We start from the raw sequence: 27,826 nt of genomic DNA on the forward strand, positions 1-27,826 counted from the left end.
GCGAACCGGAAGCGGAAGCTATATTGCACACTAGAAAGTTGGGTGCAATTTTTTCGTTGTTGTTAAGTTTTATGTATAAAAATATACACATACAGGTCATTGGGGTTATTTAAAAAGTTAGTAAATGATGTTTTAATTGTATCGAAATAGTCACATTGCCAACTACCCTAACAATATTTAGGTGGTTGATTTCGAATCATTTACATCTCAAAGATCGTTCAAAATACATCTCAAAGACACATTGCTTTAAATGATAATAAAAAAAAGTAACTAGAGCAAAAAACTGCATTCTTTTATTTGGCTCAAGTCAGCCGTTCAAGAAATATTCCACAAAAATATTATCAGTTGCCTATAAAATCCTTGCAAAATAAATTATTACATTTTTTCAACCCTTGTTAGGCCTCGACGTTAAATTGCTACCCTTTTTGATTGGTGTATGGTTGCAATAATATCAAATAATATAATTTTTCTCAAAAAATATTACTGATTTCTGCTCATCGATGTAAAAATATTTTTTCTAGCATCATAAACCGCTTATTTTGGACGATTATCACCTGGAAAGGATCGCCTTAAATATGGACGGTGGGTTTGTCCACTTCACCCGATATTTTTGCCGTTTCAAATACGCTCAAGTTTCTAAAATAAAATTTTACAATCACAAAACCGCCAAACAACAGGATTTTTGGTCCTTAAATTTTAAAAATATTTGCAAAATTATAAAAATACCCTGCAGTAATGTTGGTTGAAGGGAACGTGTTCTCTATTACAAATTTCAGTATTTTTTCAGAAAATTGTACAATCTGGATCAATTGTAAGTGATCATCATATAGCCCAGAATATTTCTAAATTTAAAAAATATAGCGCTTTGATGGTTTATCTATTCAAAAAAAACCATGATAGAAAAACCATTAATAATCTAAGATCACTAGAACTCAACGGAATGGCTCGGAATACATTTAAATTTTTTAATATGCAAACAATGGTTTATTTTCCGCAATGCCTTTGCTAATATAAATTCAAATGGGTAGATCAATTCGAGTAGTAACTCTCTTGAATTTCAATAGAATAACTTAGATATGCGGATTAAGTTTTCTATTCAAAAATATTTGACAGTTCCGGTGAGATGGTTCAAACCACCCAACTCCCGAACATTAAAGTACTTAAATTGTAAATTAAAGTAGTGATTTGTCCCTTGCATGCACATGTGATTGCCATTTTGGTTCATTAAAATTTGAATGATCATTTCAAATTCGGTTCTAACGAAATAAACATGCACTAATTTCCCAGTTGCTGCACCTGCAGCGTCGATTCATTAGCCCCGCTCGCTCCATTATCAAAGAACTTCATGCACTGAAAAAAAAACACTGCCAGCTCCCGCGCTGCGGGTTGCTAGTGGTGCAATAGTGAAGCATTTTCCTCGACCAGTATGCCCGTGGTAGATAAAACGCTGTTTTCTATCAAATGCCACACCACTTTCGTTCGCCTATGGTGGTTCACTGGTCCCTCAAACAAAGAAAAATCCGCCCTCCTCCACCAAAAAGCAAAAACTGGTCGTACTCAGGAACCAGGGAGTCAAGTATTTCATTTCGTTTCATTACCAAACTCAACCCGACATACCAGCCCTGGTGGCACTCGGTAGGGTCAAAGGGCAGCGCTAAAAACTAAAGTGTTACAGGCTTGCAACCCACATGCAGCCACACCGATCCGCTCATGGACTCGGCTGAGGTGGAGTCTGGTTGGGTAGAGGAGCAGCAGGAAGTGCGCGGTTTCGTGGTGGCTGATACTGTTGCAGGCGTTTCCGAGCGGAAAATGCATCAGTGCCTTCGAATAGTATATTATTTTGGGGTGCATCTGGCAACGGAAAAACGGTTTGGTGCCAGCACCGTCAACCACCGAATGCGATGGTCACGGTCGGTATGATGTAGTGTGTTGTTCATAAAGCTGGCCCCTTATTTTCTCCTCTGCTTGGCGATGGGTTGCCACTGAGCGCGAGACGGTTGGGTGGATGGCGTAAGTTGTGGGATTTAATTAAATTTAATTCCGCAATTTGTGTCAGTTTTATTGTTTGCTTTGTTGCAGCAGAAGAGAGCTCACTGAAGCATCGCTATGACATATGGGATTTCTTGAGAATATTGTGCAACATATCATAACCGTTGAAACGCTGAAGAGAAATTAAATGAACATATTTTTTTGACTCCATGCAATGCTGAATTATCTGCCCTAACATAAATTCTATGACGGGTTGCCAAAGTTTGTACAAATGTAAATTAAAAAATTTCCGACACGGCAGCAGAACGATTGTACATGAATATTACTTATCCAGATCTTTGTGGAAGATCAATAAGTGTTTCAATAGCGCTGACTGTATTCAACACAATCACATCTTGAATAATGCAACTGACCATCGAACTACACAGACCCAAAACGCAAAATTACCTCCACAAAATTATAAAGAATCATGTTCCATATTGTTCCATGTTCCTTAACTGCTCGCAAACTCATGTGTGAAGAATGTAACCAAACAAATGACACGTACCAATAAGGTACGCTCGGATATGATGAAACACTAGGAAGCAAAACAACAACGCAAAGCTATCCCTGATGACCCATCCAGACCACTCTGTACTCGTGGATGGTGGTTATCACCATCATCAGTTTCATCGTCACCACATACGGCGATGGTTTTTGTCGGTTTCGTTGCAACCTGTCAGAATCCAGTTCCAAACAGTAGACAGTTGCGTGGCAGTAGCTGTAACTGTAGCGTTCACGCTCACATTGCCTGACATCCCTTGGGAAACAAACAACAGCCACAGTACGGTCGCGATGGAATTGGATGATTGTTGTACGTGATAAAAATAAAGTGTCTACAAATATCTAATAAGCACACTGCTTCGGTTACAGTTGCGAACGAATAAAGCACACAGTTTTGGCACGTGTGTAAAGTTAACATTTAGCGAGAAGAAGAACGTAGCAATGTGATAAGCAAAGAACATTTAATTACTGTTCAATTCAAGCGAATTATTGCGAACAATTATTGACCCTACTTTTCGGACTCTATTTTTTTTTTTATAAAACGGCAACTCTCAATGACATTTTGAAGGGTTTTGTCTCATAAACTTTAAAATACCGGTTTTACTCCCATAACATGTCCAAGGTAAAACCACAACCAAATTTAAATTGTTTCTAATTTAGGTCACAAATTTTGGAAACTACTGGTAGTTACATGATCCCATGCAATAAACGTCATGTTCGCAGCCAGTTAGTAAAAGTCCTGGCGCAAACTTTTATTTCATTCAAATCAACAAGCATGAAAGCATTCGGAAAAGTTTCATCAAAGTTCATCGAGCCATATCGAGCTCGGCTGTAGCAAGCGAACGGCTTACATTACCTCAGCAGTGGCAGTAGTGACCGCTAGCAGACAAAATGGCAGATGCTCCGACAAGTTTTTGGCGCGTCTGCGGATTCTCCGCCGCACGGATAACATTTTTCTCAAATTAAACCATACTTGCGCCGTCGAGTATTAATTCCAAGAAAGAAGGTAAATTTAATTTGCAAAATTGAAACAGAACCCGGCCTCACAATTCACTTAACATAACTTTCCACTGAATATGAAATTGTTCCAACCGAAACGGACCAACCCAAGTGGAATCATCAAATTAATGCTACTCGGGGACTAGGCAGAACCATCCATCGAGACAGTGGAAATCGGTGGACATGTGAGTCAAGCCGTACAATCGACATCGGCGAAGAGCTCGAAGCGTAGACGAAAGCTCGTACAAGCGAAGCTTACCGAGATGGCGGTGTCAAGCATCGGTAATAGCACACTGTATGCCACAATCTACCCTTCCGCCCTTGTTCCCGATTGCACACACACACACACACTCACACCTAGAGCAAGCTGATTTTTGTTTCTTTCCCCAAGAATAAAATGAACGAGTCGCCCAGTTGCTTTCCCACCAATGTGCACAGTCAGTAATCCGTCACCTTCTAAGGGGGTATCCCGACCCAGGATTGCTCTCGGCATGTATGTGTGAGGAACTTTTTCCACAAATTGGATTTGCCAAGCAGCCGACAAACGATGCCGACTTCACAGTGGAAAGCACAATACGCGCGACCTTCCGATTTGCTAACAAATCTTGCGACACCTGGAAAATCGTTTTGTACGGCACGGTGCTCCCCCACCATTTCGGTATGATGGTTTTTCGCACGAGCTTTATTTTGCGATGTAACCGTTCTAGGCCCGCCGGCAATCATTCTTTTGGAGGTGAAAATTTATGTAGGATTTTATTTTCCACCATGAACGTACAGCTGCCGGGGAGGGAAATGTATCAAGACGATAAAGGTAGATGTATAGTATGATTGTATTTTTACATTTATCTGCATATCTCGTCCGCAGTAGGATTTAAACACAAGGCTTTTTAGTTTTAATTCATAATTTTATATTTTAATAAAGAGTTTTTCAAAGAATTCCCATGAAATCAAATTATAACTTATGTTGAATTAAGCAACTCCACATCGTGAAAGCAAAATACTCCAATGATTGCGTATTCCAATTTAATGAGATTTTCAAGACGAAATGTCTTCACAGTTCCTAGCAAAAAGGTCGGTTTGTACTTTTATTCGCTTGTCATACCGTTTCAGGAAAGGCGATAAATTGTTTCTGCACACCTAATCCTCTATCCAAACCTGAGGGGAAATCCTCAAAATACTAAACACTCTTTATCATACCGCAAAACGAATAAACGAAAAATCACTTCAACTAATCACATTGTATACACTTCCATTTCCCATCGCGTCGCTAGCTGTGGAAACGAGGCTTGGAAGCGAAGATACGCAGCAGGAATCCATCTTTCCAGCTTGTACAGGTAAACCTGAGCAAACAACAACACACAACTCAACCTGCGCTACCATTGTGCCGCAAGCATACACCCCAAGGAGGTGACAAATCACAGATTCACAGGAAAACTGTCTGTCCTACGAACAACCCATATACACAAGGTGACACACAATCGGTGCCATCAAGTCACAGTTGTCCAAGGAAAAAAAAGGGGGCGAATCAAACGATCACAACCAACAGCGGTAGGTAAGTGGTACGAAGCCAAAGTAAATAATTCACGAACGAGAATGACATGCAGCTTTTCCCCGGTTCCCACCAGTCACGAAAGAGCTACTGACGCCGTACTTCTGGTGTATTGCCTGCTCACCGAGCACCGTGCGGGTCATGACTCCTTGCCCGGTGGACCTTGTGTAGTTATAACCACTGGGAGCTACAGAGGGCAGATGCAGGTGAAGTGTGTGAATGAATGAAATGAAACCGCAACGAAATAACTTCCCATTTCATGGTTCCTCACTGTGTCACCTTGCCGGCTAACCGTTACGTTTGACTTCCGCAAAGCATAACAAATAAACACTACACTAACATTGCCACGCCAGTGTGCTGGTTGGCAACCACAGAAACACGCATGCATATGCCCTGTCAGCTCTGGTGTGGCTCCGGTGGCAACGAAACGTCTGCTCGCTTGGGCCGTCGCGTTTTCGGCAGTGTACCCCCATCGGTCCCCAAGTAAGATTGATCTGTCTCTCATCGTCCACGAGCTCGACACCACTTGTCAACGAAATGTTAAGCCCCGGAAACATACGCAACGTCTCCCGGCGCGGCAAGAAGGAACCGGCTTCACAATATGCAACAATGGCAATAATAAACCTGTCACTTTATTTGCCAACAACTATGTTACCGCTCTACGTCCGGTCCCAAGTACTGCCATGGCAACCCGTGGTTCAACGATAAGCATAACCACGATGGCGGTTTGTTACTTGACACATGCTGTCGACCAACTAGATTGGCTAGGAGTGGCCTCGGTAAGACTGTTACTAGTTTTCTCCACCTCCTCCAGAATCAAACATTTTTCCACCTTCTCTTCAAAAGCTCAAGCGTCTTGAAGGCTAAGAATCCTAACAGCACAAAATGACTCCCCAAACCAAACCAAATGTAATTTCACAAGAATGTATGAAAACGAAAACCAGCTAGGGACGGCAAAAAAATAAAAACAGGGACCAATTTATTACTTACATGGTGCGAGCAGCAGGCCAATCGTAACGAGCGATACGAAGACTTTCCATCGGGGTAACATCGTTCCCCGTGCGACCCGTTTACCGGACAATGGGACGGAGTTTCCTGGAGAGAGAGAGAGAGAGAGAGAGAGAGAGAGAGAGAGAGAGAGAGAGAAAGAAAGAAAAAAAGGATTAGTATGTGTTCATTCGGTTCGGTTAGTGCCTTTTTTCCTGCTACGACAATTCCGTACGGGCAAAGGCATTGAGTCTGGGTGGACAGTGTACGGCTGTAACGAATGATGTACACGTTTATCTGACATTTCCGGACAAGAACCACTCAAATCTCTTACACTGCTGCCATGTGTGTGTGTTCATGTCTGAATCGATAGTGTCAAGCTGTTGCCTGGACAGCCAAGCCTGGGCTTCGATGATCCGTAGTGGTCAAAGTAAGGGGGGAAAAAGTTTTTCAATATTTATACTAATTTTATTACGGTGGAAACATGTGCACACGAAAAGGAAACCATAATATGAGATTTAACTTCAGTGATAACGTGTACCAAGCGGTTGAAGCAAAACTAACCAAATGTGTTGAAAAAGACGAGACTTTTTTCCTTCAAAAGCCTCTAGCTTTACTTTCATGAAGACAACTACATAGGTAATGTGCTTATTTTTCCTGATATCCTAAGAAATCACTCAAAATTAGAGGCAAAACTATACAAAAATTATATCTTTCAGATATCATAAGTTTTATTGATTTTATAAAGTAATATTATAAAGTAATATAAAACTTCATATCCGAGTAAATTTCTCCTTAATGTTATTTTGTAGCTGTTTTAGTGTCATAAACATTACTTCTTAATTTCTTTGACCAAAAAAATCACCCTAGAAGCAATTTAGATCTAATCCTATTGCCAGCGGCTAACAATTGAGACTTAAATTCAATCTCGCACTTCATTCCTCTACACTAACGTGCAACAAACCATTAAGTTCGAAATTTTTATAACTAAATCCATGTGGATTTCGTTTTCCTATATCTACGTTTTCTTGGACAATGCGATAGAGAATAAAAAAAAAAAAAACAACCACAAAACTGATGAGGGTGACTGCGAACATTCCTTCCGAAGTTAACGCAGCGATAAGCTCTAGGTTGACGCCGAAATTGCTTTCCCGTATTGCTCCACGGCGAATCTGGATGCTGCTAGAAGTGGAAGCCCCATACCATACAGCTAAAGTAGCATGTACGGCCATAAACGAAACGGTCGCAAAGTGATCCATAAAAAGGGTTGTTCATTGTGGGCACGTGCTCGCACACGACCGGTAACGAATCGAATGAACTACGGAAAGAGATATATCGGACACCCGCTATCGTTAATGCTACAGAAAACGGTAAGACCACGCAACCCCACGGTATTGCTTGCCGTAGCAAAACCGAACCGAACTTTCTTCTCTCCGGTGGCGCGTTTTCAATCGTAAAATCTCTCAATCGATTATAAGGCAAAGTAGCGTGTGTGGAAGCTGGTAGTTGCAGTTGTTCTTCTTTTTTTTTTCTTGCTTTACGAACCTTTCAAGGTATGAAGTAGAAAATTTTAATGCTCAATGTGTGGCGGAAAATATGCTGGACACACAGCGCGCATGGCGAGAAGAAACCCTATTGCACCACCCATGTCAATAGCTCTATCAACGCCGTAAAGTATGCAAATCAATTGATCACGCAGCGGAAGAGTCCCGACTGGAGGACCCTTTCACAAAGATCAAACCCTCTTTCGGGAGTAAGTGGTGCTTCTTGATTGCATATCGAACACCGGTTATGTCGCACCGCTTGCCTTTTAAGATGGAACGAATGGTTGAGGGAAGAAAGTGAACGCGACAGAAAAAAAAAACACATCATGCCCTTAAAAGAGGCATAAAAGCAAAGCCAGCCTTGGCTGCCTGGCATGGCGGTGTAAAAACTGTCAGCTGGTGAAATAAAATCTCAAGCCAAAAGAAAATTGGTCCTCCGTTTTCGGTAGCATTGTGGTAGTCTTGCCATCAAAGGACGCCATCCCGTCGTAAAGGAAAGCTGCTGGAAAACCTTATATCTTTCACCGAAAGCAGCTCATATATTTCGTCCCCAGCGCTACACTCTGAACCCGTTCTTTCGATGTGTTTTCGTGTGCTTCAGTGTAAATGCTACAGAAACGAAACCAAGGGAAGGGATGAGTGGAGCTGAAAGGGAAAATCAAAAATCCATTGTCGTCATTTTCGAACGAGAGTATCCGTTCTTGGTTTCACTCCCGTTCGGCAATCAACATGCCTCGTTCTGGCTATCAATAGCAATAGGCTGTAGGCCTTTGAATTTCGTTCAAATTCTCTAGAATCAGGCTAATAAAAAAAGCCAAAACCGAACAATTCGAGATACGTGCATCATAACTTTAAACCCAACAGAAGCGTAGCTTCCCTATGGAAACCGATCCTATTATATAGAGGCAAGGCACGGGGTACGATATTGAAAATTCATAAAATGATTTTGATTTCCTTTTAATGGTTCCTCCTGCTTTCGGTGCGACTGTAGTCAGGTAGCACACTCTGCGACAAATCGTTCAATTGTTGTGGCACAGTTTTGACGGCAATAGAGCATGGCTTTTCACTTAAGGAATTTTATTATCGATATTTTTAAAACATCCAAAGCGTACAACAACATTCCTGAAGGATTCGGTGTACGATTGGAATGCAAATAACGTTGGGGCATATTTGTTACTTTCAGATTTATACCCGCATCGTACCAATCTGTCACCGTAAGTAGCTTAACGGCTGGTCGTTTTGCTCTGTTTGAATCCCACTCAAGCCCACTCTGTGCACACAACCAGCGAAGGATCAATAACTCGTCTATTTAAATTATCATACGCATATTGTCACATCGAAAACCGATTCAATAACGCTGAGACCATCAATACTTTCATTGAACGCACGTGGTCAATAAAAGCACTGCAGTTCGATACGACATATGCCATTATAGCTACTTTCGTACACTGGTGTCTGGTGTTTTTCTTTCGGTTATGCTGACTATGTCTCATATTTTCGATAGGTTGTTGTACTGCTGGCTGCTTTGCCATTGCTCGGTTCCAGTGTTTCAGTATGCTCGTTTGCATATTGTCAGGAGCATTCCCGGTACAGCACACACATACCCACACAGAAAGACACAGCTAAACGTGAGGGCTCAGTGCTTCGAAGCAAATCGAACCACTACCAAACGGAAGCCAAACGAAACATGACCAACCAGCGGACAAGGTTAGTTTGCGTTTACTTGCCGTTCGTTTCAACAATGCTCCCTGTTTCTACCAAGAAGCAGCACCATCTTCCACTACACGGCCAGGCGAGCTGGTTCACTGTTTCGCAAGCATCACGCTCAAACAGCAAAAAGAGGAACTTCTTACGGTCGGTATGTCTCGTACAGAATCAACTCGGAGGAGCAATGGATGATAATAGGATTTCTTTTTATTTGCATTAAACCGTGTGCTTTCGAAGTTGGAAAAAAAAGATGAAGATGAGTCGATTGATTTCAATGCATCACGTCGCCGGATCTGTTTTCCTAGCCCTGTGTCATGCTTGGCTCTTTGTGCTTCGTGGTCTGTGCTTTTTTCCCCCTCGTGCTATAAAGATTCTCTTTCCAGAACGCCATTCACCATTGAAAGGTTTAGCCGTAGGGGAAGGCTGTCATGCCTTGCCGGCTGAAAATAGAATGCAAGCGTACACCGCTACCGTACACTAAAGCATGCTACCGTGTTCGGGCGCGAATATTCAAGCGAAATTTCAAGCGTAAAGCAAAATAGAAGCTGATCATCAACAGACGAGTAAATATTGACAAATGAGATTAAAAATGAATTTCGATCCGCGCGTGAAATTGATCAAACGATTGATTCTCTGTGGTTTTTCGGGGCCGTACGGCGAATGGAGACGCCTGGTGTTTCGTGTTGCTGGGGTGAAATGAGAGAGAGGGAGAGGGAAAATAATTCATCATCCATGGTGGCGCTTGATTAGCTGCAGCAAATTGAAAAAACACAATGAACAAATTTATGCATCATAAATACATATTTTTTATCACAATCGACAAAATTTGGTAGTTGATGTGAGAGACTTTTATATATTAATAACATTTTCTCAAGCAATAGACTTGAAAGTTGTTTTTACTGATTAATTGTTCACTTAATTGTTTTGTGATACAAGATCCATACCTATGCATCGTGTATAGAGGTGAGAAAACGATAATTAAAATCAATAATTGAACGTCTTACGCCTTGTTAAACATGAGTCACATTACACCTTTCTATCGACATCATTTGCGAAAGCCCTTGAAGCTTTAAGATAGACAACTTTAAGCGGAATATTCTATGCCTATTGTTTGGAGCTCTCGGAATGACGCTTTCAAAGACAATGCGTTGATTTATGATAGTGTTAGGTGCTAATCATCGGTTAGCAGATACCAGTATTGTTTCAAGATGCATAAATTCTATTGTAGTACATCAATCCTGACCAAATTGTGTTAATTTCAAATCACTATGTCTATTTCCTTGGATTGTTTACCCTAACACTATTGTATTGTCATGAAATTATTTATATTTTCACATAAAGCAGAAAGAGCTAGCAAATTTCAAAAAACCATCCTGTGATTCGTTTCATTCTATGCTTTCTCCAGAGCACACACAATCGATTGATTTATTGCTCCCACTAACTAACTAGCTAAAGAAAACAGAAGAAGATCCCCAAAACCGGACACATTGTAACACACTTCCCTAACAGCAACCAGCAGCAGACCATCCGGTGTGTTGTGTTGACCTCTTTTGCCTGTCCCCGCACATCCTGCCACAGCAATCCATATTTCACCTTTTTTAATTTTATTAAATTTTTCGATAATTTATTACCCATGATTTGACCACTTCTTCACCATCATCTAGCCGTTTACTGCAACGAAAAATCGCTCTGCCAGATTCCCTAACGGTACACCGACCATCCGACCTTATGCTCAGTTTGAACCGAATGAAGGAAATGAAATGTGAAATAACTGGTCAGTGCTCAAACGAGAGCGAAAAACGAAATCGTAAACGGTAAAAATATCAATCTTCCACCGATGGAAAGTAGAGAAAAACCGTCCACAAACAGGAATACAGTTTTTCCTTTTCCGATCCCGCTCGACAGTAACATATTTTGTTCAGTTTCGCTCACGTAACCATTTTCTTTTACACCGCTTTTTTTCCTACCCGTTTCACTCCTCCACACGGTTTCACCTTGGCCACCCCTTTTGGGCATGCTGGTTTTTCTCGCCATATAGCGATATAGTGCCGTTATTATGTCCCAAGCTTGCTACTTACTAAGTTCCACTATCCAATGAAGGAATAACACCGCAGGGGGATAAAGATATCCAAGGCAGGCAACAACAACAACAAAAAACACCACCTCGAATGCCGTGACCACGCTGAACGATATGATGAGGTGGCATAACGATGAGATTTATGAGTAGTGACGATGGAAAGTTGCTGCCATTGCTGTTCCTGGTGCGGCCCGGAGCACGGCGGAAACCCCAGTTCCTGTCGACGTTTTTTTTTTATTCTCCCTCCGTAACGGATAACGAATCGTCTCACGTGCTCCATATATCGCCACTTCATACGCTGTTTTATGACCATATTGCTTTCCCTCACTGTGGCACAAAATGTTTCCAATATCAGCCACTGCCAGCTCCGCTTCCTAACGCAAACACACAAAAATTATCCCAAAATCGGGGTATCCAGCCGGCAACTAAATCCCATTAAAGAAATCAACCCTCGAACAAAATTGAATGTGACAGCAATCACGGTGGCAAACAAAACTAAGCTGCGAAACCGGGCGCCAACGAATGTGTTCATCGGTTCGCTTTTTATTGAAATTCCATTCCGTCGCAGTAAATCATTTTCACTCCGTTTCCGGCACTCATCAATCAACCATTGGGCGCCACAGCGAATGCCACTGGGCTGCAAGGAGAAGCGGATCAAGTTTGCGTATGAGCAATTTTATACAAGCCTGCATGTGTGTGTGTCTGTTTGCGTGTACGCAAGGCAGGAAATTCAAGCGAAAGGATGCACTGAAAAGGCAGGCATGTAGTTTTCCCTGTGGCCTAAGGATCGGTTGATTTTCCACCGTAAAACGTTCCACCTCGACCTCGGCTAGGGTGTATCCCATGCATAAAAATTTATTAAAAATTTATTATTACATGAACTGGCAGCAATAAGGAAATATTATGCTCCAGCGAATGATTTATTCGTTTATTTTGACATTCAACGGTGCAACCGCTCGTTAACGTGCTCCCGGAAGGAGAAACGGTGCCTTGATGTGCCTTCGGTTAGGTTGGAACATGTACATACCGCTTTTAGTGGTGGTAGCCGTTGTAGTAGTAGTATCAATTGCAGTAGTAGTAGTAGAAGTAATAATAGTAGTGGATGAAGCTGTGAAACATGAGTAACACGTTGCCTTGATAAAGCCCCGCAGCTCGTCAAGGTTGGAGCAACGTTGCTTACGAAAGCTTTATAATAAAGGCGCTCTAACTAGAGATTTGGAATGGAATAGAATCAGAAATTTAAAATTTGCAAACTCGCTTATCACACCCGTTACAAGATTGCCCTTTTATTTGAAATTTGAAAATGTAAAACCGAAATTCTTTAAAATCCTACTGTAACAACTGTTTTAAAAAATCCGCTTTTTTCCTAAAACCTTGTTTGCTTCCCATTTGTCATACGCTGAAATTTTGTGATTTTAAGCAGGAAAAACACCAACATACTTCCCATAAACACACATTGCTTTCGTTGGATGGTCCTTTTTGCCAGCAGAAACAAAAAAAAAACACACACACACACACACACACCTCCCACCAATTCTGGTCACCCCCGAAACAATCACTACCAGCCAAGAACCAAAACATCAACCGGGCGAGCGATGGTACCAGCGCGATACGGCCGTTAAGCTACTAGGGTAAGTTTTTTCCCGCTGCCCATCCCCGGGCACTTACCCGGTTCGCCGGGCAAACCCCACTATTTGTGTATCTGTGGCAAAAGTGATTTGGGAAGAGGAAAAGTTTTTCTTTGTCCCAACTTTTACAAGACCGTACACCGACCGTTATCGCGCGAGTCGGAAAACCGATTTCCGACCAATCAGCTTTCCGACGAACAGCGAAAGCAAACACCGGGAAAGCGACCCCGGGTACGAGGGATTGTTTTTCTTCTCGCGTGTGCATGGATGTTGCGCTTCCCTTTGCTACGAGCTTTCCCGCAAAACGGATGAGCTTGCTAGGATGTGTGAATAAATGGGTTTCTTCGTATGAGCATGTGTGTGTGTGTGTGTGAGTCTTTCTTCCTCTGTTTTCTCTCCTTTGTTTGTTTTGCACACGGAAATGCTTCTCAGTTGAGTATGAATTTGTTTTTCATTCTACGCTAGCATATGTTTCCGATCGAACCGATAGGTTAGTTGGTTCGATGTAATTTTAGCCCACAAGGGAAATGTGCTTTTAAGCAGTGAAAAATTTGAAACGCGCGTTAAATGGACGGTCTCTAACAGGAGCGCAATACCCATCGATCTAATAATCGTATATCTAGCAGCAAGCTGCAAATAAATAAAATAGAGAGAGAGGTAGAGCAGAGAAAGATATTTGTTCATCTACTACACTAACTGTTATCAATCATTTCAAGCTAAAATCGATAAATCCCAAACATAAGGTTTGAATGATTAACAGCCACCAATTTCTTCTAATCATTCTGGAAAAAAAATTATCCTCCTTCTAATTGAAACAGTACTGATTAAAATGAGCTACACGCTTATTGCCAGAGCAGTTTGAGCTTATTTATCACCACAACACTACCTTGACAGTGGAGTGAACGTAGCTAAGGACGCAAAAAAAAACGATGGAGCACCGTTCTGAATTATTCATACCGGTCACTGGTGCAACTGACTAGCCACTTGCGAAACGAGTACTACAGTACCGTTGCGGAAGACCATGCCGAGCATGTTTATGCTTTTTGACTTATCGATACAAATGGTGGGCGAAAGCACGGTTGCCGAAAATCGAGAGGTAAAGTGTGCGAGTGGGCAAAAAAAGAAACATAATTAACTTTCCCCGCTCTCATGAATAATGTAGCGTAGAAGCCGTGGGATTAGCATCAACTTGTGCAATGGCACGATTTAAAGCCATTTTTCGGATAAAGTAGGATTCTGCTTCGCAAGCTGGCAATCTTTAACAGACCGCTTTACCAAACACCAGTAATGCCTTCATTCCGATTACTCGGGGCAGCAAACGAGTGGTTAGGGTGGATGATTTCTTTTCCATCTTCTCAGCGAGCTTCGTAAGACGCACCAGAATTCAATCGGTGTCAATGGAAACCAGTTTCGCTTCGAAGAGCATTGCGATCGAAGTAGTATCATTTTCCAATTAACTTTATAATACACCGCGCTTGTTCTACTTCTTCGTGAAGTTCTTATACGCGATACCCTTGCCCCCTAGGCGAAAGGGAGTAGAAACCAGAGCAGATCTTCAAGTTCCGGTAGTTCTGGTTAGCATTTTTTTTATCAACACTACATTCCCACCTTGATATGAACGGATGGAGCTAAAATGGCAATGCAAGTTCACTTTATTTTTGGAACTCACATTCTATTCCTACTGCTATCAAGGACTACGAGCAACGTTTGCCGATTAGAATGATACAACGTTGAAGTACATCAGCATTCCGACAGATCTTTCTGTCTCTCTTTCACTTACGCTCTTCCTTTTTCCACTCATGCTCAATTTCCTGCTCCCCATAATCTCGATCCGTCTTCGAGCGAACAACTGAACGGTCGATGAAATCTTAATTAATGAAATAAATTACTATCATCAACTGCACTTCAACTCACTTATTTCTCACTCAAACTACTTCACCCCCATACACGCAAAGAAAGCAAAATAGACGCTCACACAGACACACACAAAGACATACCGAAATGGGGCGAATATTTTTCGCAACGGTTCCCGATCCCGGTTTCACGGGCAGTCAAGGGAACAAAACCGGGGAGCGACGCGGGAAAATTGATATGTATCGAAGACTAACGTCGATCCCGTGACCCGACTTCATTTCGTGCCAAATTGGCATTGGCATAGAATGAGGCAAACGATACGGCTCACACGATAACTGGGCGCGCATACCTCACTGGCAATGTTACCTCGCGGGTGCATGTCGTACGCTTTGTAAGACGATACCACGGCTCCAAGTTCGCCGAACACTGGCAGCCCAGCCTGCACAGTAGTTTGAAAGCAGTGCTCGTGAAGCTACTTGCTTGTTAATGAGATTTTGCTGTGCTTTGTGCATTTCAACGTAGGCGTACGGTTAGGAGTGGGTGTGTGTGTGTGTGGGGGGGTATCGTCCCCCTTCACCTTGCGTCCCATTGCTCGAGGATATAGAAAAAATAAACTATCACGATCGATTCTCCACTGGCTAGCGAAATTCGCATCTCCCATCTCTACATCAGGGCACACAGTCAAAGGTTACTGTGGTGCGTCCTGCGCTCCTGGACACGGGATAAACCGGACAGCGCTAGCCCAGCACCATGCGCACCATTATCGGGCTCCAATCTGGCAATATTCCGGGTGGAGCGATCTATTTACAGGCGTCCGTTGATAGTGAGCGGCGCTCAGCAAAAACACATTAATTTCTTTCCACCAAAGGCACTGCCGAGCGTACGGAAAGCAGCAGCTTGCTGGCGTAAGTATTGTGAAAGATTTTTATCCTTGCACCATCGATTTCTGCAACGTTACAAATGGTCAGCTTCGGGTGGATCGTTCCCAATATCCGAACTAATATACCGATCATTCGAGTGAATGGTGGTAATATTTTCTACTTACCGCGTTGGATCGTACGGATTGTGGGGGGAAAACTTTGGCCCCGATTCTCTACTAGACTAATCATTAGATAATTTGAACCCAAAGATACGTGATTTATCCTCCAAAGATCCCAACTTATATGGAGGTATCAATTTTTGCTAATACTGTTTTGTGGCTGCCTCCGTTTAGTTCTGGAACAAAAAGCAAATTCAATTACTCACACACAAACAATACTAGCTCTACTATCGTCGCTTTTTGATTCCCGCGACAGCTATCGCATGCCATCCCCAATCAAACCGATATTTAATTCGCAAAACTCCCACGTCCCACAAATAATAGAATTCCCGACTGAAGCAACTCACAAATCAATAGAGCAAAACGATGGATATTTTAAAATCCTTCCCCCGCTTCTAATCGCATACTAACGATACGACCGTAGCATTGGATCGGTGTTTCTTCTGCAAACAGCGCGAGAAAAGCGAACAGCAAATCCCACGATAAAGCCATCCAGATCAACCAAGGATCTGGTGGAAGGAAAAACCGCCATCCTTGCGAACCCGATCTCAGTCGCAGCAAAACATCAAGAAAGGCAAACCAGCCAAGGCCAGCAGCCACATTGCTACATTGCAACCAGCGGGAAAAAACGAGGCACAGTAGCTGAAGCGAACCGGAACTGGAGCGTCGTTTCCCGATCCGGTCACATTCAATATTCACTAATCCACCCGCACCCAGTGTGAAGATTATCGGATTACGAATTATGCTCCTTCATATTCCGCCCGGAAAACTCGCCCGTCACCTTTTACCACCCTGGGCTTAGCAATTGTGTCACTCGTGTGGTAGTGCCTTTGCCTTCTTCACCATTTCATACAGCCAGCACAACAACGCAACCAAAGCAAACAGTACAATTCGTATACTTGCCATGAGCCCTCGCCAAGGGCTGGCCGGCCGGAAAAAGATTTTGGGTGAAATATTTGTCCTTCCACGGCAGCATCCGCTTATCGGAGGTTCGAGGGTTCGTACTGACTTCAAGACACACCCGCACCATTGGCGGTAGAACGTTTTTGCATCCTGCTATTTTCACACTGATCCGATTTTTCCGAACCACCGGCAGGACGTATCCTCTAAGCAACAGACTAACCGGAGCCTAACGGTGTCTGTATATACCATCTGTGTGTGAAGAAGGTGGCAAAAGAACAGCCTTGTCACAGATGAACGTTTGCAAAGGTTCTAGCAAGAAGTGAGAACGAGCACAATGGCCACCATGCCAGGCTGGGCACGAAATTCACACAAACACCACTGTCATTGCCATCGGAATGAACGGTGAAAACGTGGGAATCGTTCCCTTCTTTCACTGCTACACGCTGTGCTTGGCGGCCCACGTACGGCACCTTCGTCAAACCAAGCTCCAATTGGACCATCAAGAAGCAGATTAGCGTGCTGCTGCCAGCCAAGAAGTTCGAAGGACGGCACAAGATCACCATACACTTGGAGGCCTGTGAGGGTGACCGAGACCGAGAAATCTTGTTTAAAAGCCTCCGCGAAAAAGGACGACAATTTGGAGCACTCCCAGTCCGTAAATACGCTTCCTTTAGGAAAGACGGGATCCATTTCATTGTATATGTGTGTGTGTATACGTGTGAGTCAGGGCAAATTTGTTACTATTGTTCTAAGGGATTTACATGACGGCATCCTGGTTTCGGTCGGAAATCGTCCGGGTTGTTCACAAACGGTAAACGTGTAGAAGCAGCATACAAGATCTTGCTTTTGAATATCTGATTCTTGGACATCCCCCGTGCGCAGACAGAGCAGCAGCAACGACACCACTTTAAACCGGACCAACAACAAAGCAAACAGGGGACAGATTGCCTACGGGGGAAGTGTCAGAGAGTGTTGGACGGATATTTTGATAAGGGTCTCACTTTCCGCCTCAATACTGGCGCGCATGGGGACACCAGACAGGACACAGCACCGTTGGGCAAGGGGCAGATACAACAAAACTGTCCCGGACTTTTTCTGCCACGCAGTTTGGACAGGTACAAGGATTCCAGCAGCCAGCCAGTGTGATAAATGAGCCCGTCAAGTGCTTGGCGTGAGAGAGGAAGTCTGGGAGTATTTTTTTTGCCCATGCTTGGACTTTAGCTACCGAGTGTGGCCAAGCGTGTGTAAATGTGTGCATGTGGAGTAGGAATGAAATATCTGAAAGCATGGTTTCGTTATAACAGCTACCTCACGTCAATGAATAATGGGGCCCCATCGTGAAGTATTTTATTACACTGATGCTATGGTGGCCAACAGCGAAAGCACATAGTAACATTTTGTTGATCGAGCGCTGTGTATGGAAAAAGTATTTTATCAACAATACGGTAATGAAACCGTGCGTTAAGAGATTTATAGCTTCGCGAAGCTTTCACATCTAATTGTCAATGTCACTCTATACCACATCAGAGAAACTATTAGGGGGTGATATCTTTCACGGAATTCAAGCGAATTAGTAAAACCCTAACTATTGCTGGTGCAAAACTGTATGGAACATTTTTAAGATACATTTTACGATCAATTTCCATCACAACTTATATATGCAGAGTGCAGGCTTTCCGAGAAGAACTAGTAATGTGCAAAGCATTTCTGAATTTGTTTTAAGCTGAACTAATCAATACTTTTGGTATGAAATAACTTAACAGCGCTGGATTTTATATCGCGAAGAGCAGCAATGGAGACGCCCAGTAGTTTACAGCATACAAAGCTTCAAAGTATTTTAAGAATTCATTACAAAAACTATTAACGTTGAAATTTTAAACAGATTGCAATTGAATACGAACTTTAAACCGTTAGGATTTAATTTGAAATGACACATTGTAAGGACTAAAATATCACTTTTTCAACATGAATACAACCAACTTGCATTGGAAGTAAAACTTCCAAAAGAACCGGGCAATCTAAATAAACTGCACATAATTAAAAATCCATTCGATTTTATACATTTTTCACTTTTTGTTTGAGCCCAAATCCAGTGATGTAAAGCTGCACAGCAGTTTTTTACCTATTTACACACTGCCAGAAAACCGTACCAAATTACAAGTTGTTGCACCCGTGCCAAAACCTCCATTGCGCTAATGAATGCGTCCAATTTTGACCGAATTAAGTCCTTTTTTTTGCTCGCTTGCTCACTCTTATCACAAAACACTCATTTTTGTTCAACTGCCAGCATCAGGCTAATCTTGTAACGAGCGCCTCTCCACACTGAATCGATACGGTAACATAATGTACAAGCGAGACGAAAACCCATCTCGAACCATGGTAATACAGTTCATGCACAGGAACGGATTTAGCATGGTTAAAACAAAGCATGTGCGTGTGTGTGTGTGTAGAACAAGGACGGCCTAAAACATTTTCCAACCGTCGTACACAGTTAAAAATGAAAACACAGACACGTGCACCCATCCAGAAGCTCTTACGAGTGTCTAGGTGTTCAGACTTGAACCTTTCGTTGGTGGGATCAGGCAGAAAATTAAACCAATGGAAGCGTTGCTTTTCACAACTGACAGCCGGAGCTTAATTAACAGTCTCAACAGCACTCTCAACATACCACACACGCACACACACACACGTACGGTAAAATGCTTTACTTCTACGAAACTCTTTCGGTTTTGTTCCTCGGAAATATTAAATTACCAAATGGAGCAACACACTCCATTGCAGATAATGTACGTTAAATCTGGTTCCTTTTGTTCACTGAATGAGTGCGAGCAAATTGCGATACCTGCTGTAGTATACATGTTGTCGCTTGTGTACAAAATATACAAATGAGTATCGATTTTTTTTCCTTCTAACATAGTCAAACATGCCAACAATGTGGGCACAGGACATGGGAATGTGCTACGATAGCTATCGAGCCCACCTTTAACCCGATGTTCTTAATGGATGTCTCAACCATATAACCCTTGTCGAATCTACTCGACTTCTCAACTCATCTCGTGCCACCGCCGAGAGCCACTCTTCTTCCCTGGTAAGTTGTAAAATGAAGAAACGAGTTTCCTTCATGTCGCATGCATAATCGATAAGCCTTTATACATGTTTAATTTGTACATCTGAAGTCATGTTTGTATGCACGTTACAGGGCAGCATTCCTTCCGACACTGATTCTGCACGTGGGAAATGAGAGCAAAAAATTAATCCTGTTCTTATTTGAATTTCTTCCAACACATTGACCTCGTATTTGTTGCCACAGGATAGCTGTAATGTGTCTATATTTGAGTTATTTATTTGGGAATTTAGTAGCTATTTACGTTACGAAGACAATTTTATTTCTTGACACACAAAAAACAATGTAGTTGACTTATATTTGACGACAGTGGTCGCAAAACAAAAATATGAAAAGTTACTATCCAGAAGTTTGAGTTTCTGCAGGCAACAGTAGCACGGTTTTCTAAAAGTTTTCTCATACGACAGATAGACGGTTTAATAAACTAAATCAGTTTCAATTGACTGCTCACAAAAACAATTCTTCGTGTTACCTTGTTGAGTGTAAATCATGCGTAAACCGAAGAACTAACTTCTTTCAGGTTCAAAACGAAAACTGATTACGATATGGTACTTAAAAGTGTCTACATTATCAACAACTACCAACGAAAAAAACACATCCTCCAGCTGCAAAACATTATTCATTCTGCATTGCTTTCACTAGTTACCACCACCAGTAACACAGCAGTAGTTCCGGGCTAAATGCTGTAAATAAGCCACTTAAAAATCCGTTGCACATTGAAAGTGAAAAGCCACAACCACTTCCACACACGCGTACACACAGAACGGATCAATTGATTGCCAGTGCAAATACATTTTAATGCCCAGCTTCCTGTAGCTAGTGAAACAATGCTCGCAACCACATAGCAGACAAGAGGAAAAACACGACACCCATTGCATTGGAAACAAAACGGCAGCATTACACCCGCAAACGAAACCACCGTGCGCGGATGGTAACAGCAAAAGAAAACATTAGCACACAAAAGGAGAACTGTAAAGTTGTGAACAAGCACCATATATCTTTCCTTGGGGTTTTTTTTTACCACAACCATCCGTTATGCGCCGGGCCGGAATGCTGGCGGTACATATCTTTATGCTTCTTTTTCACGATTTGTTCCGTGCAAGGATGCGGTGGGGAATGTTTGCGAAAGGGATCGTTCATATTAAAGGTTCCTTTTGTCTTGTTAGCAGCAGTAGCCAGAAGCAGCAGCAGCAGCAGTAGTAGCAGCAGTGGTAGGAAGTTTGGCTTAAACTGTTTACCGATAAAGCAGACTGCGCGTAGCAAATGGTAAATTTCCACCAATCGGTTTTACCGGTCCGGGTTCGTTCAACAAACACCGTGCACAATGAAGCAGAAGATATTCTAATACGTGCTGTGTTTCATGACGTAGCACCGTGCACCATTACCTGTACATGCTTCTACAACCTGATACGCTCGATCCGGAAGGCTGGCCAATCCGAAGGTCCAACCCTTTCGATGTTTCATGTTATCTGTCTGAAGTCTTTTGAAAACGAGAAAGAACTACTTCAATGTATTGAATGCTTCGAACGGACGGACCCCGGTTTGCATAGCTTCGGTGCAATCGACCCCAAAACACAGCACTTGCCGTGGTAACGTGGTACAATGCACGGTGGAAAACGTGCTGGGGCCGTTTGGAATTGAAGCATACACCAACGAGTTTGCATCTATGCGCCAGCAGTGGGCTGTACAGGAACGTTGAGCAGACCGATACGTTGACGACGATGTATATTGCATGACCGACATTGCATCTAATGCAAGAAGCTTTTAAAGAAATCGGGTTAAATGTTCCCGTTTCAACGATCATTTTCAATTGCTACACAAATCATTCCCTAACAGCTACATTCGCTTCTACTGATGATGTTTTCTGCCTTGGAGCGTAATCCCAGTGTTATCCTGTTTAGACTAGCATATTTTCTTCAACCAAACGAAAGCTGAATTTTAGCAACAAAAGTCATATGAATATATCGATTCAATATAATACATACAATGTATAGGATTTTCAAAAGCTCTAATTATAATATTTATACCACCATTACTAATTAACAAGTGCGTGCAAGTTATGGAAAAATATAATCGATGTACAAAAAAAATAAGAGTCGAAAACAACACCCTTGTAATAGTTCGTAATTTTTAAAATAAATATAGACATATTAAAAGATAGTAAAAATCTCCACGGTTCAGTTTCAGCTCAATCAGTTTAATGAGACTTTAATTCGTTTTTGCTATTTTTCCCCCCAACAAAATCATCAGAGAATAATTGTGCCCTATCGTTAAGGAACCACTTTTTATTCTTTTTATCAAAGCGATTGAGCATTCGCACGATTTTGTTCATTAAATTTTATTCGTCCCGCTGGATATGAATCAATTCAGGCAGGCAGACAAAAAACAAGCCCCATCCAAACGTATCCATCAATCCGCTGCCTCATGATGCCAATGGCAAAAAGTCCACATTCATGTGGGGGGGAAAGGCGGGGGTGTAATTGCACCCAACCCAACAACACTCAGCAACAAACGATTGCGAATACGAAACGGAAGTACGATCCGAATACAATGTCGTATTTACGCTATTTTCTCGCGTAATTCCGACGAACCCAGTCGCCTTGCAGTATGCCACTTATCGAAATATGTGAATTGCATCGTTCTTCTTGGCGCAGGGGAAAACACGTGTTCACATTCGTATACAGTTGGTGTGGTGGTGTGTAGCTGTGCGTTGGTGACCTTCGTATAAAAGAACACGATTAAACTGAATGAAGCCCTTTTTTGGTTTTGTTTTTAAAATGTTTTTTGATAAATTAAAAAAAACACATTCAATCAACATTCGTACAACGAATTAATACGATACCCTTTTTACAGAAAAAAGGCTCTGGAAAACGATATCCGTTGACCTAAAAGAGCATGAATGAAGCTCGGTTGATTTATTGGTTCGTGTAAAATTTTATTCCTGTATGAGTTACCATGGAAATCTATTGGCTGTGTTTCCATGGAAATCGAGAAATTAACTGTTTGTCATTTGAAGCGAATAAGCTTTTGGTTTGAAAACAATTGATATCATATTAACGTTCATTGTTAAAGTCGATACGTTAATCTGTTGAGTTTAAGAGACACAATACACAAAGAAAACATAAAACATATAATGGACGTTTTCAAATAACAGTTTAAATAATTTTAATTAAAATCATTACATTTTAAAGTCATTTCAATCTATTGGCTGACATCCGCATCTAATATTTGTCGGCGTCTGAAAAAGCTCTTGGGTATACTACCTGTTTCTTTGACTGAAAAAACCTCCTCGAGTGCGGTGTAGCTGTGTAGCTAGTGTATATAGATCAATTTCCATCCCAAAATGGTCTTACATTTCTACTCAGAAGACTGCATTTTAGCTAGATCCTGTACAATCTACAAAACACCAACACCTCCAAACAGCAACCAAAAGAAGGTGTCGAAAGTTTGTTTTTCACACCATACGAAGGTTCTGAAGCATTCATCCATGTAAATGGTAAACTTTCCGACCAGCACAGATAGTCTGATCAATTTAGCAACCGAACCGTCCATTCTCATCACCTGCCGGCATGCTAAACAACTTCCGATCGGAGTATTCGTACCAGCTTTCTCACGGTCCGGCTTTACAAAAGTTTATTAATTAAGTTACCCCGCTCGATCGACGCTCAAAACTACTCGCTTCACCAACGAACCAGGGCCAAGTTTGAGTTAGATGAAGCAAACACTAGCAACAACAAAAACATATCCTTCTTGCTTGCCTGCCCCCAACGGACTCGACGGACATCAACGAACTACGCCAGGTTCAAAGCCTGTACGGATTGCAGCATTGCCAGTCCTTCAGCAGCGTATATCAGACCTAGCGCTGCGGAAAGCAGGAAAATAAAACAAGAGGCCCATCACTTTCAAACAAAGCCACAAAGCCTGCGTTTTGAGGCTCTCTCTCACACTGAAAGTTTCCTCTAGCTCACCCTAAAACCCGGGAAACGGTTGCAACGAAATTTGGACCAACTCACCAAACGCTACCTGCCTTTGATCCCGAACCGTTACCGGGACCGGTTACTGGGTGATGATAATGGACGGACGGTCGTCGACCGTCGGTCGAAACCATACCGTTGGCAGTTTTCACATTCTCTGCTAAATTGACTGCAAATGATTTCAATCCTTTCATCGAGCTACTCGCCATCACTGTGGGCATGATTTTAAGGTGTTTTGAATTGTGAAGCACTCCCCGACCGTGATAACGAAGGCGCATGCTGAGCGGGTGGTAGTGTCATTCTCGAGCAAACTTTCCACCACACTCGTTGGCACCATCGTATCGGTCTAGCTGCTTAAGGTGACTTTACCTCAAACACTCAGCAGAAATGTTGAAGCTAATTCGCTTGTCCCGGTTTACTGCAGTGCCTGTTAGGGCGGTTTGCGAACAATCTGCCACATACCTTAACAGGAAGCGTTGAACGTGGAGTATCAGAGCCGACCGACTAACGGGTTCCCTACACTCAGGACACGCAGAAACCGGTGCAGTTCTTAAGCCAAGAGCTCTCCGGCCCATTCTTAGATCCTGGCTAATGATTCAACCGAGGGGGCACTTGAACGTGACATCACATATCTCATCGACCACGAACCTGTGGTAGTCCTGTGAATGACACCGTTGTCCCATGCTGAGACAAACTCGTGCACATAGGCACATCTCACACCATGCGACGTGCGTCCGTTTCGTCGTCCCTTGCACCACACACACACACACACATTCCAACAGGCTGTCGTTCCGATTGTCACTTCTCAGTCTCGCACCGCATGACAGCTGCTGCTGGGAAACTGTTCACACTTTGCCTAGACAAATGAATCTGTGCCGTCCCCTCGATAGAGCGAGCATCAGTAATTGCGCAAGGGAGCATTCGGCTGCTGCCGCTGCTGCCACTGCTGCTGGTGGCGAAACGGCACGAACTAAAGCAGAGGACATGCCACATCATAGTCAGATTTTATGAAGTATTTCCTTTTTCCACTCAACGGTTTTCACATACGCTAAAGCATCTCAGCTAAAAGCCGGCTAACCACGGCCCAAAGCACACATATGAGGCACAACCGAGTGAATGGCTGCTCGAGTGGGCACCGCCCGAATCCCGTGCGCCTGGGAAGAGATAACCTCACTGCTAATTTATTCCATCTTCGCTTCTGCTAGGAAATCTCTCATCGCATCCCGAATCTATATAGCTCCAGCGCTCATTCTGTTCTAATGGGCAAGATAATGCCCTGAATCTGTGGAAACATACACGAATGTATGTGAAGCTATGCACACACACACAGCATTTCGCTTTGAATGAAACTTTCACTCTGTTCTATACTGCCACCTTCTGGTATGGGCCGCCTTCTTCTCGGTATAATATCGTCATAGTCTAAGGAACATTGTTTGGCGAACGATTCGTAACTACAATGTTCGAACAATCCAAACTCTAACGCAAATCCCCAACCCATTTGGTTTCCGGTATAATTTTCACAAACCGTTCTTAATTCTCTTGCGCCAGAAAGTCCAGGGAAAGCAGGGAGAACAACTTTGCCTAAAGTTTTTTTCCGCAAAAAAAGGTAGTGATGTGGTTTTACTTACCAGTAGATGTTACTACTGCTTGTGGTGCAGCTAGAAAGAAATGGCAAAAAATGTGTTTTTATTAGAATTAGTTGATTGGTTCAAGTATAAAAAATAAATAAAATAAAAATAGATAAAAGTATAAAACATAAAACTATACTTCTTTTTTAAATTTTAAAAACAGTTTTATTGCAGTCACCGCATAAACCTCTCACATACAGAAACAAGAGATGCTTTTCCCATCTTGAATTTGTGTATCACGTTTTATGCAAATTTATGAAAAAAAAACTATCATCATTCCCATCACTGCTATGTTTTAATCACGGTTGTTAAGCTCGATCTTCACTTGGTATTTCAACTACCCCTTTGCTGCTTTCAATGTTTCTATCCACGCAAAACGGAACCGAGTGTCGTACGGACGATTATGTTTAATACATAATATCCTTACCAGATATCATTCAAAACGTAGCAAAATCACTGCCGCGCAACACAAAACAGCGCAAGCAGCAAGATTAGCTTATACGCGCCCGTGTCAACACGCCGCGGCACAAGATGGCGAAAGTTAAACTCAACCAGCACGCGATATGATCTCGCATCGCTCACTAAAATCTGCACTTGTGCAGATTAACTTACTCGCATTCTCGAGTACCACTTGCCAGCTATTTGTTCATTCTCAGTTCCGGGCAAACACATTACTTGAAAGCTTTCGGCTGTTTCGGCGCGTTGCTGTGTCCGCTGTGTGTGTGTGTTTCGCTGTGTGTCCGTAACTTTCCCATTTCAAACTAAGCCACTTAACGCTGATGCATTCACCAGAGGGACACTGGAAATAGACAGCCGCTGGAAACTGGCAGAGCATTAAATATTAATTTCCACTTCCTTTCTTGGGCTGTTCCGTCTCGCAAACGGTTGCCGGCGGCCAACACGTCATACTGCCGGCTCCATCTACACCGAGCGATGCAGCCACTTCGCGTGTATATCCGTGTGCTTATGTGTATGTGCATTTTTGCTTCGCTTCTCGAGGAACAGCGATAAAGAAGTATATCTTCAGCTTCAACAGCGCGCTCCGTCGGTTAATGCAGCCGTAAAGTGGATCTTCGTTGCAAAGTTTGCTCGTGTTGCCGGTGCTGGTTAACCTGCTCGCAGCCATGCCATGCTGCACGGTAGCACGAATCCTGTCCCTGGCTCACTCACACGTCAGCGCACAAGCTTTGCTTGGTGAGCGAAAGTGCAGCTTGACTTTCGTTGAGGGTTTGCCTTTACGATGATGATTCATATTTAATGTTTAATAAACGAAACTTATCCCAGCAAGACTGTATGCAAGATTTCAACGATCACGACGTTATACACGCGGTGTGGTAATCCGGACACGGATCCGGGCAGAATACTTTATGTATTCTAGGTACGGACCGATGACAACGATAACAAGAACCGACCTGCCAATGGTACCTTTCACCTGGCTCACAAACCGCACTTTACGGTTGTTCTCCGGCGTTTGAGAAACGCGGGTTAATCATAAAGGACTTATGATTTAAAACATTTTCCTTTCCCTTTTTTCTAAACAACACCAAAAAAATAAGAAAAACTGCAAAACTACTGCATTTAGTAGCCAACTTTTTTAGAATTTTCACATCAATGAAATGTTTTCAAGCTACAGAAGCTTTATTTCCTTGCTTTTCGGCATCCGCAAGACATCGTTTCGCTTTTTTCAAAGTAAACCTGAAAGATGAAGAGACAAGCTTTGTTGGCTTCACAATTGGCTAACAGCCTAGGGCTTCATTCGAACTTTAGCTGCATTCTCGAACATGATTTCCCTCGTGGCACGCAGCTGTATTGAAAAGCCATGACGCTACCGAAATCATAAAAATGTTCCCTAATTATTGACCATAGCATTGTGACACTAAAGCACATGCCCTGTAGAATTTTGTCGTTATCTATTTTTTATGATACGCTATCTTATTTTTCGTTCTAAAACCTTGGTAGGAGCTGGACTACAATTTGAAGCTTCATTTATTAAATTTTTCAAGACCAGAATCATCAAAGCTGCTGCTTCATGCTGCTTCACAATGACATCAATGGGACTTCGTGACAATTCTTGTGTATTAGAAGTTGGCATTATTATCACTGTGTGCCACTGGGTTGTGAAGGGGGGGGGGGGGGGGGGACTAATGACGTTACTCCAAACATCATTTAAAGATTCCAAGAATTGAAAACTTAATTATTCACTGATGTTCTCGACATTTTTTTAGTGATTGACAAAATGACAGCTTGGTATGGAATTTCGATAGAATTGCTTGCACCAATC

The 27,826-nt window shown here is 42.5% G+C and overlaps 4 protein-coding genes across 4 annotated transcripts in view; 1 reads left to right on the forward strand and 3 right to left on the reverse strand.

Annotated features, from left to right (window-relative positions):
- LOC126556614 (cadherin-87A) overlaps positions 1 to 6,171 on the reverse strand; it is a 53,947-nt gene extending 47,776 nt beyond the window's left edge. Inside the window, exon 1 of the mRNA XM_050211963.1 lies at positions 6,071 to 6,171. Within this exon, the coding sequence (XP_050067920.1) occupies positions 6,071 to 6,131 (61 nt within the window). The 5' untranslated portion in view covers positions 6,132 to 6,171. The remainder of the gene's footprint in view (positions 1 to 6,070) is intronic.
- LOC126558402 (sorbitol dehydrogenase-like) overlaps positions 1 to 27,826 on the forward strand; it is a 286,926-nt gene that overhangs the window by 182,747 nt on the left and 76,353 nt on the right. The window lies entirely within an intron of this gene.
- LOC126557604 (protein arginine N-methyltransferase 1) overlaps positions 1 to 27,826 on the reverse strand; it is a 724,795-nt gene that overhangs the window by 35,562 nt on the left and 661,407 nt on the right. The gene's annotated exons all lie outside the window — the stretch shown is intronic.
- The window catches only part of LOC126558443 (phosphate carrier protein, mitochondrial-like), a 92,794-nt gene continuing 84,041 nt past the window's right edge, over positions 19,074 to 27,826 (reverse strand). Inside the window, exon 4 of the mRNA XM_050214464.1 lies at positions 19,074 to 19,084. The gene's annotated coding sequence lies outside the window, so the exon portion shown is untranslated. The remainder of the gene's footprint in view (positions 19,085 to 27,826) is intronic.

Source organism: Anopheles maculipalpis, chromosome 2RL, assembly GCF_943734695.1.
Source record: "Anopheles maculipalpis chromosome 2RL, idAnoMacuDA_375_x, whole genome shotgun sequence".
Taxonomy (NCBI): domain Eukaryota; kingdom Metazoa; phylum Arthropoda; class Insecta; order Diptera; family Culicidae; genus Anopheles; species Anopheles maculipalpis.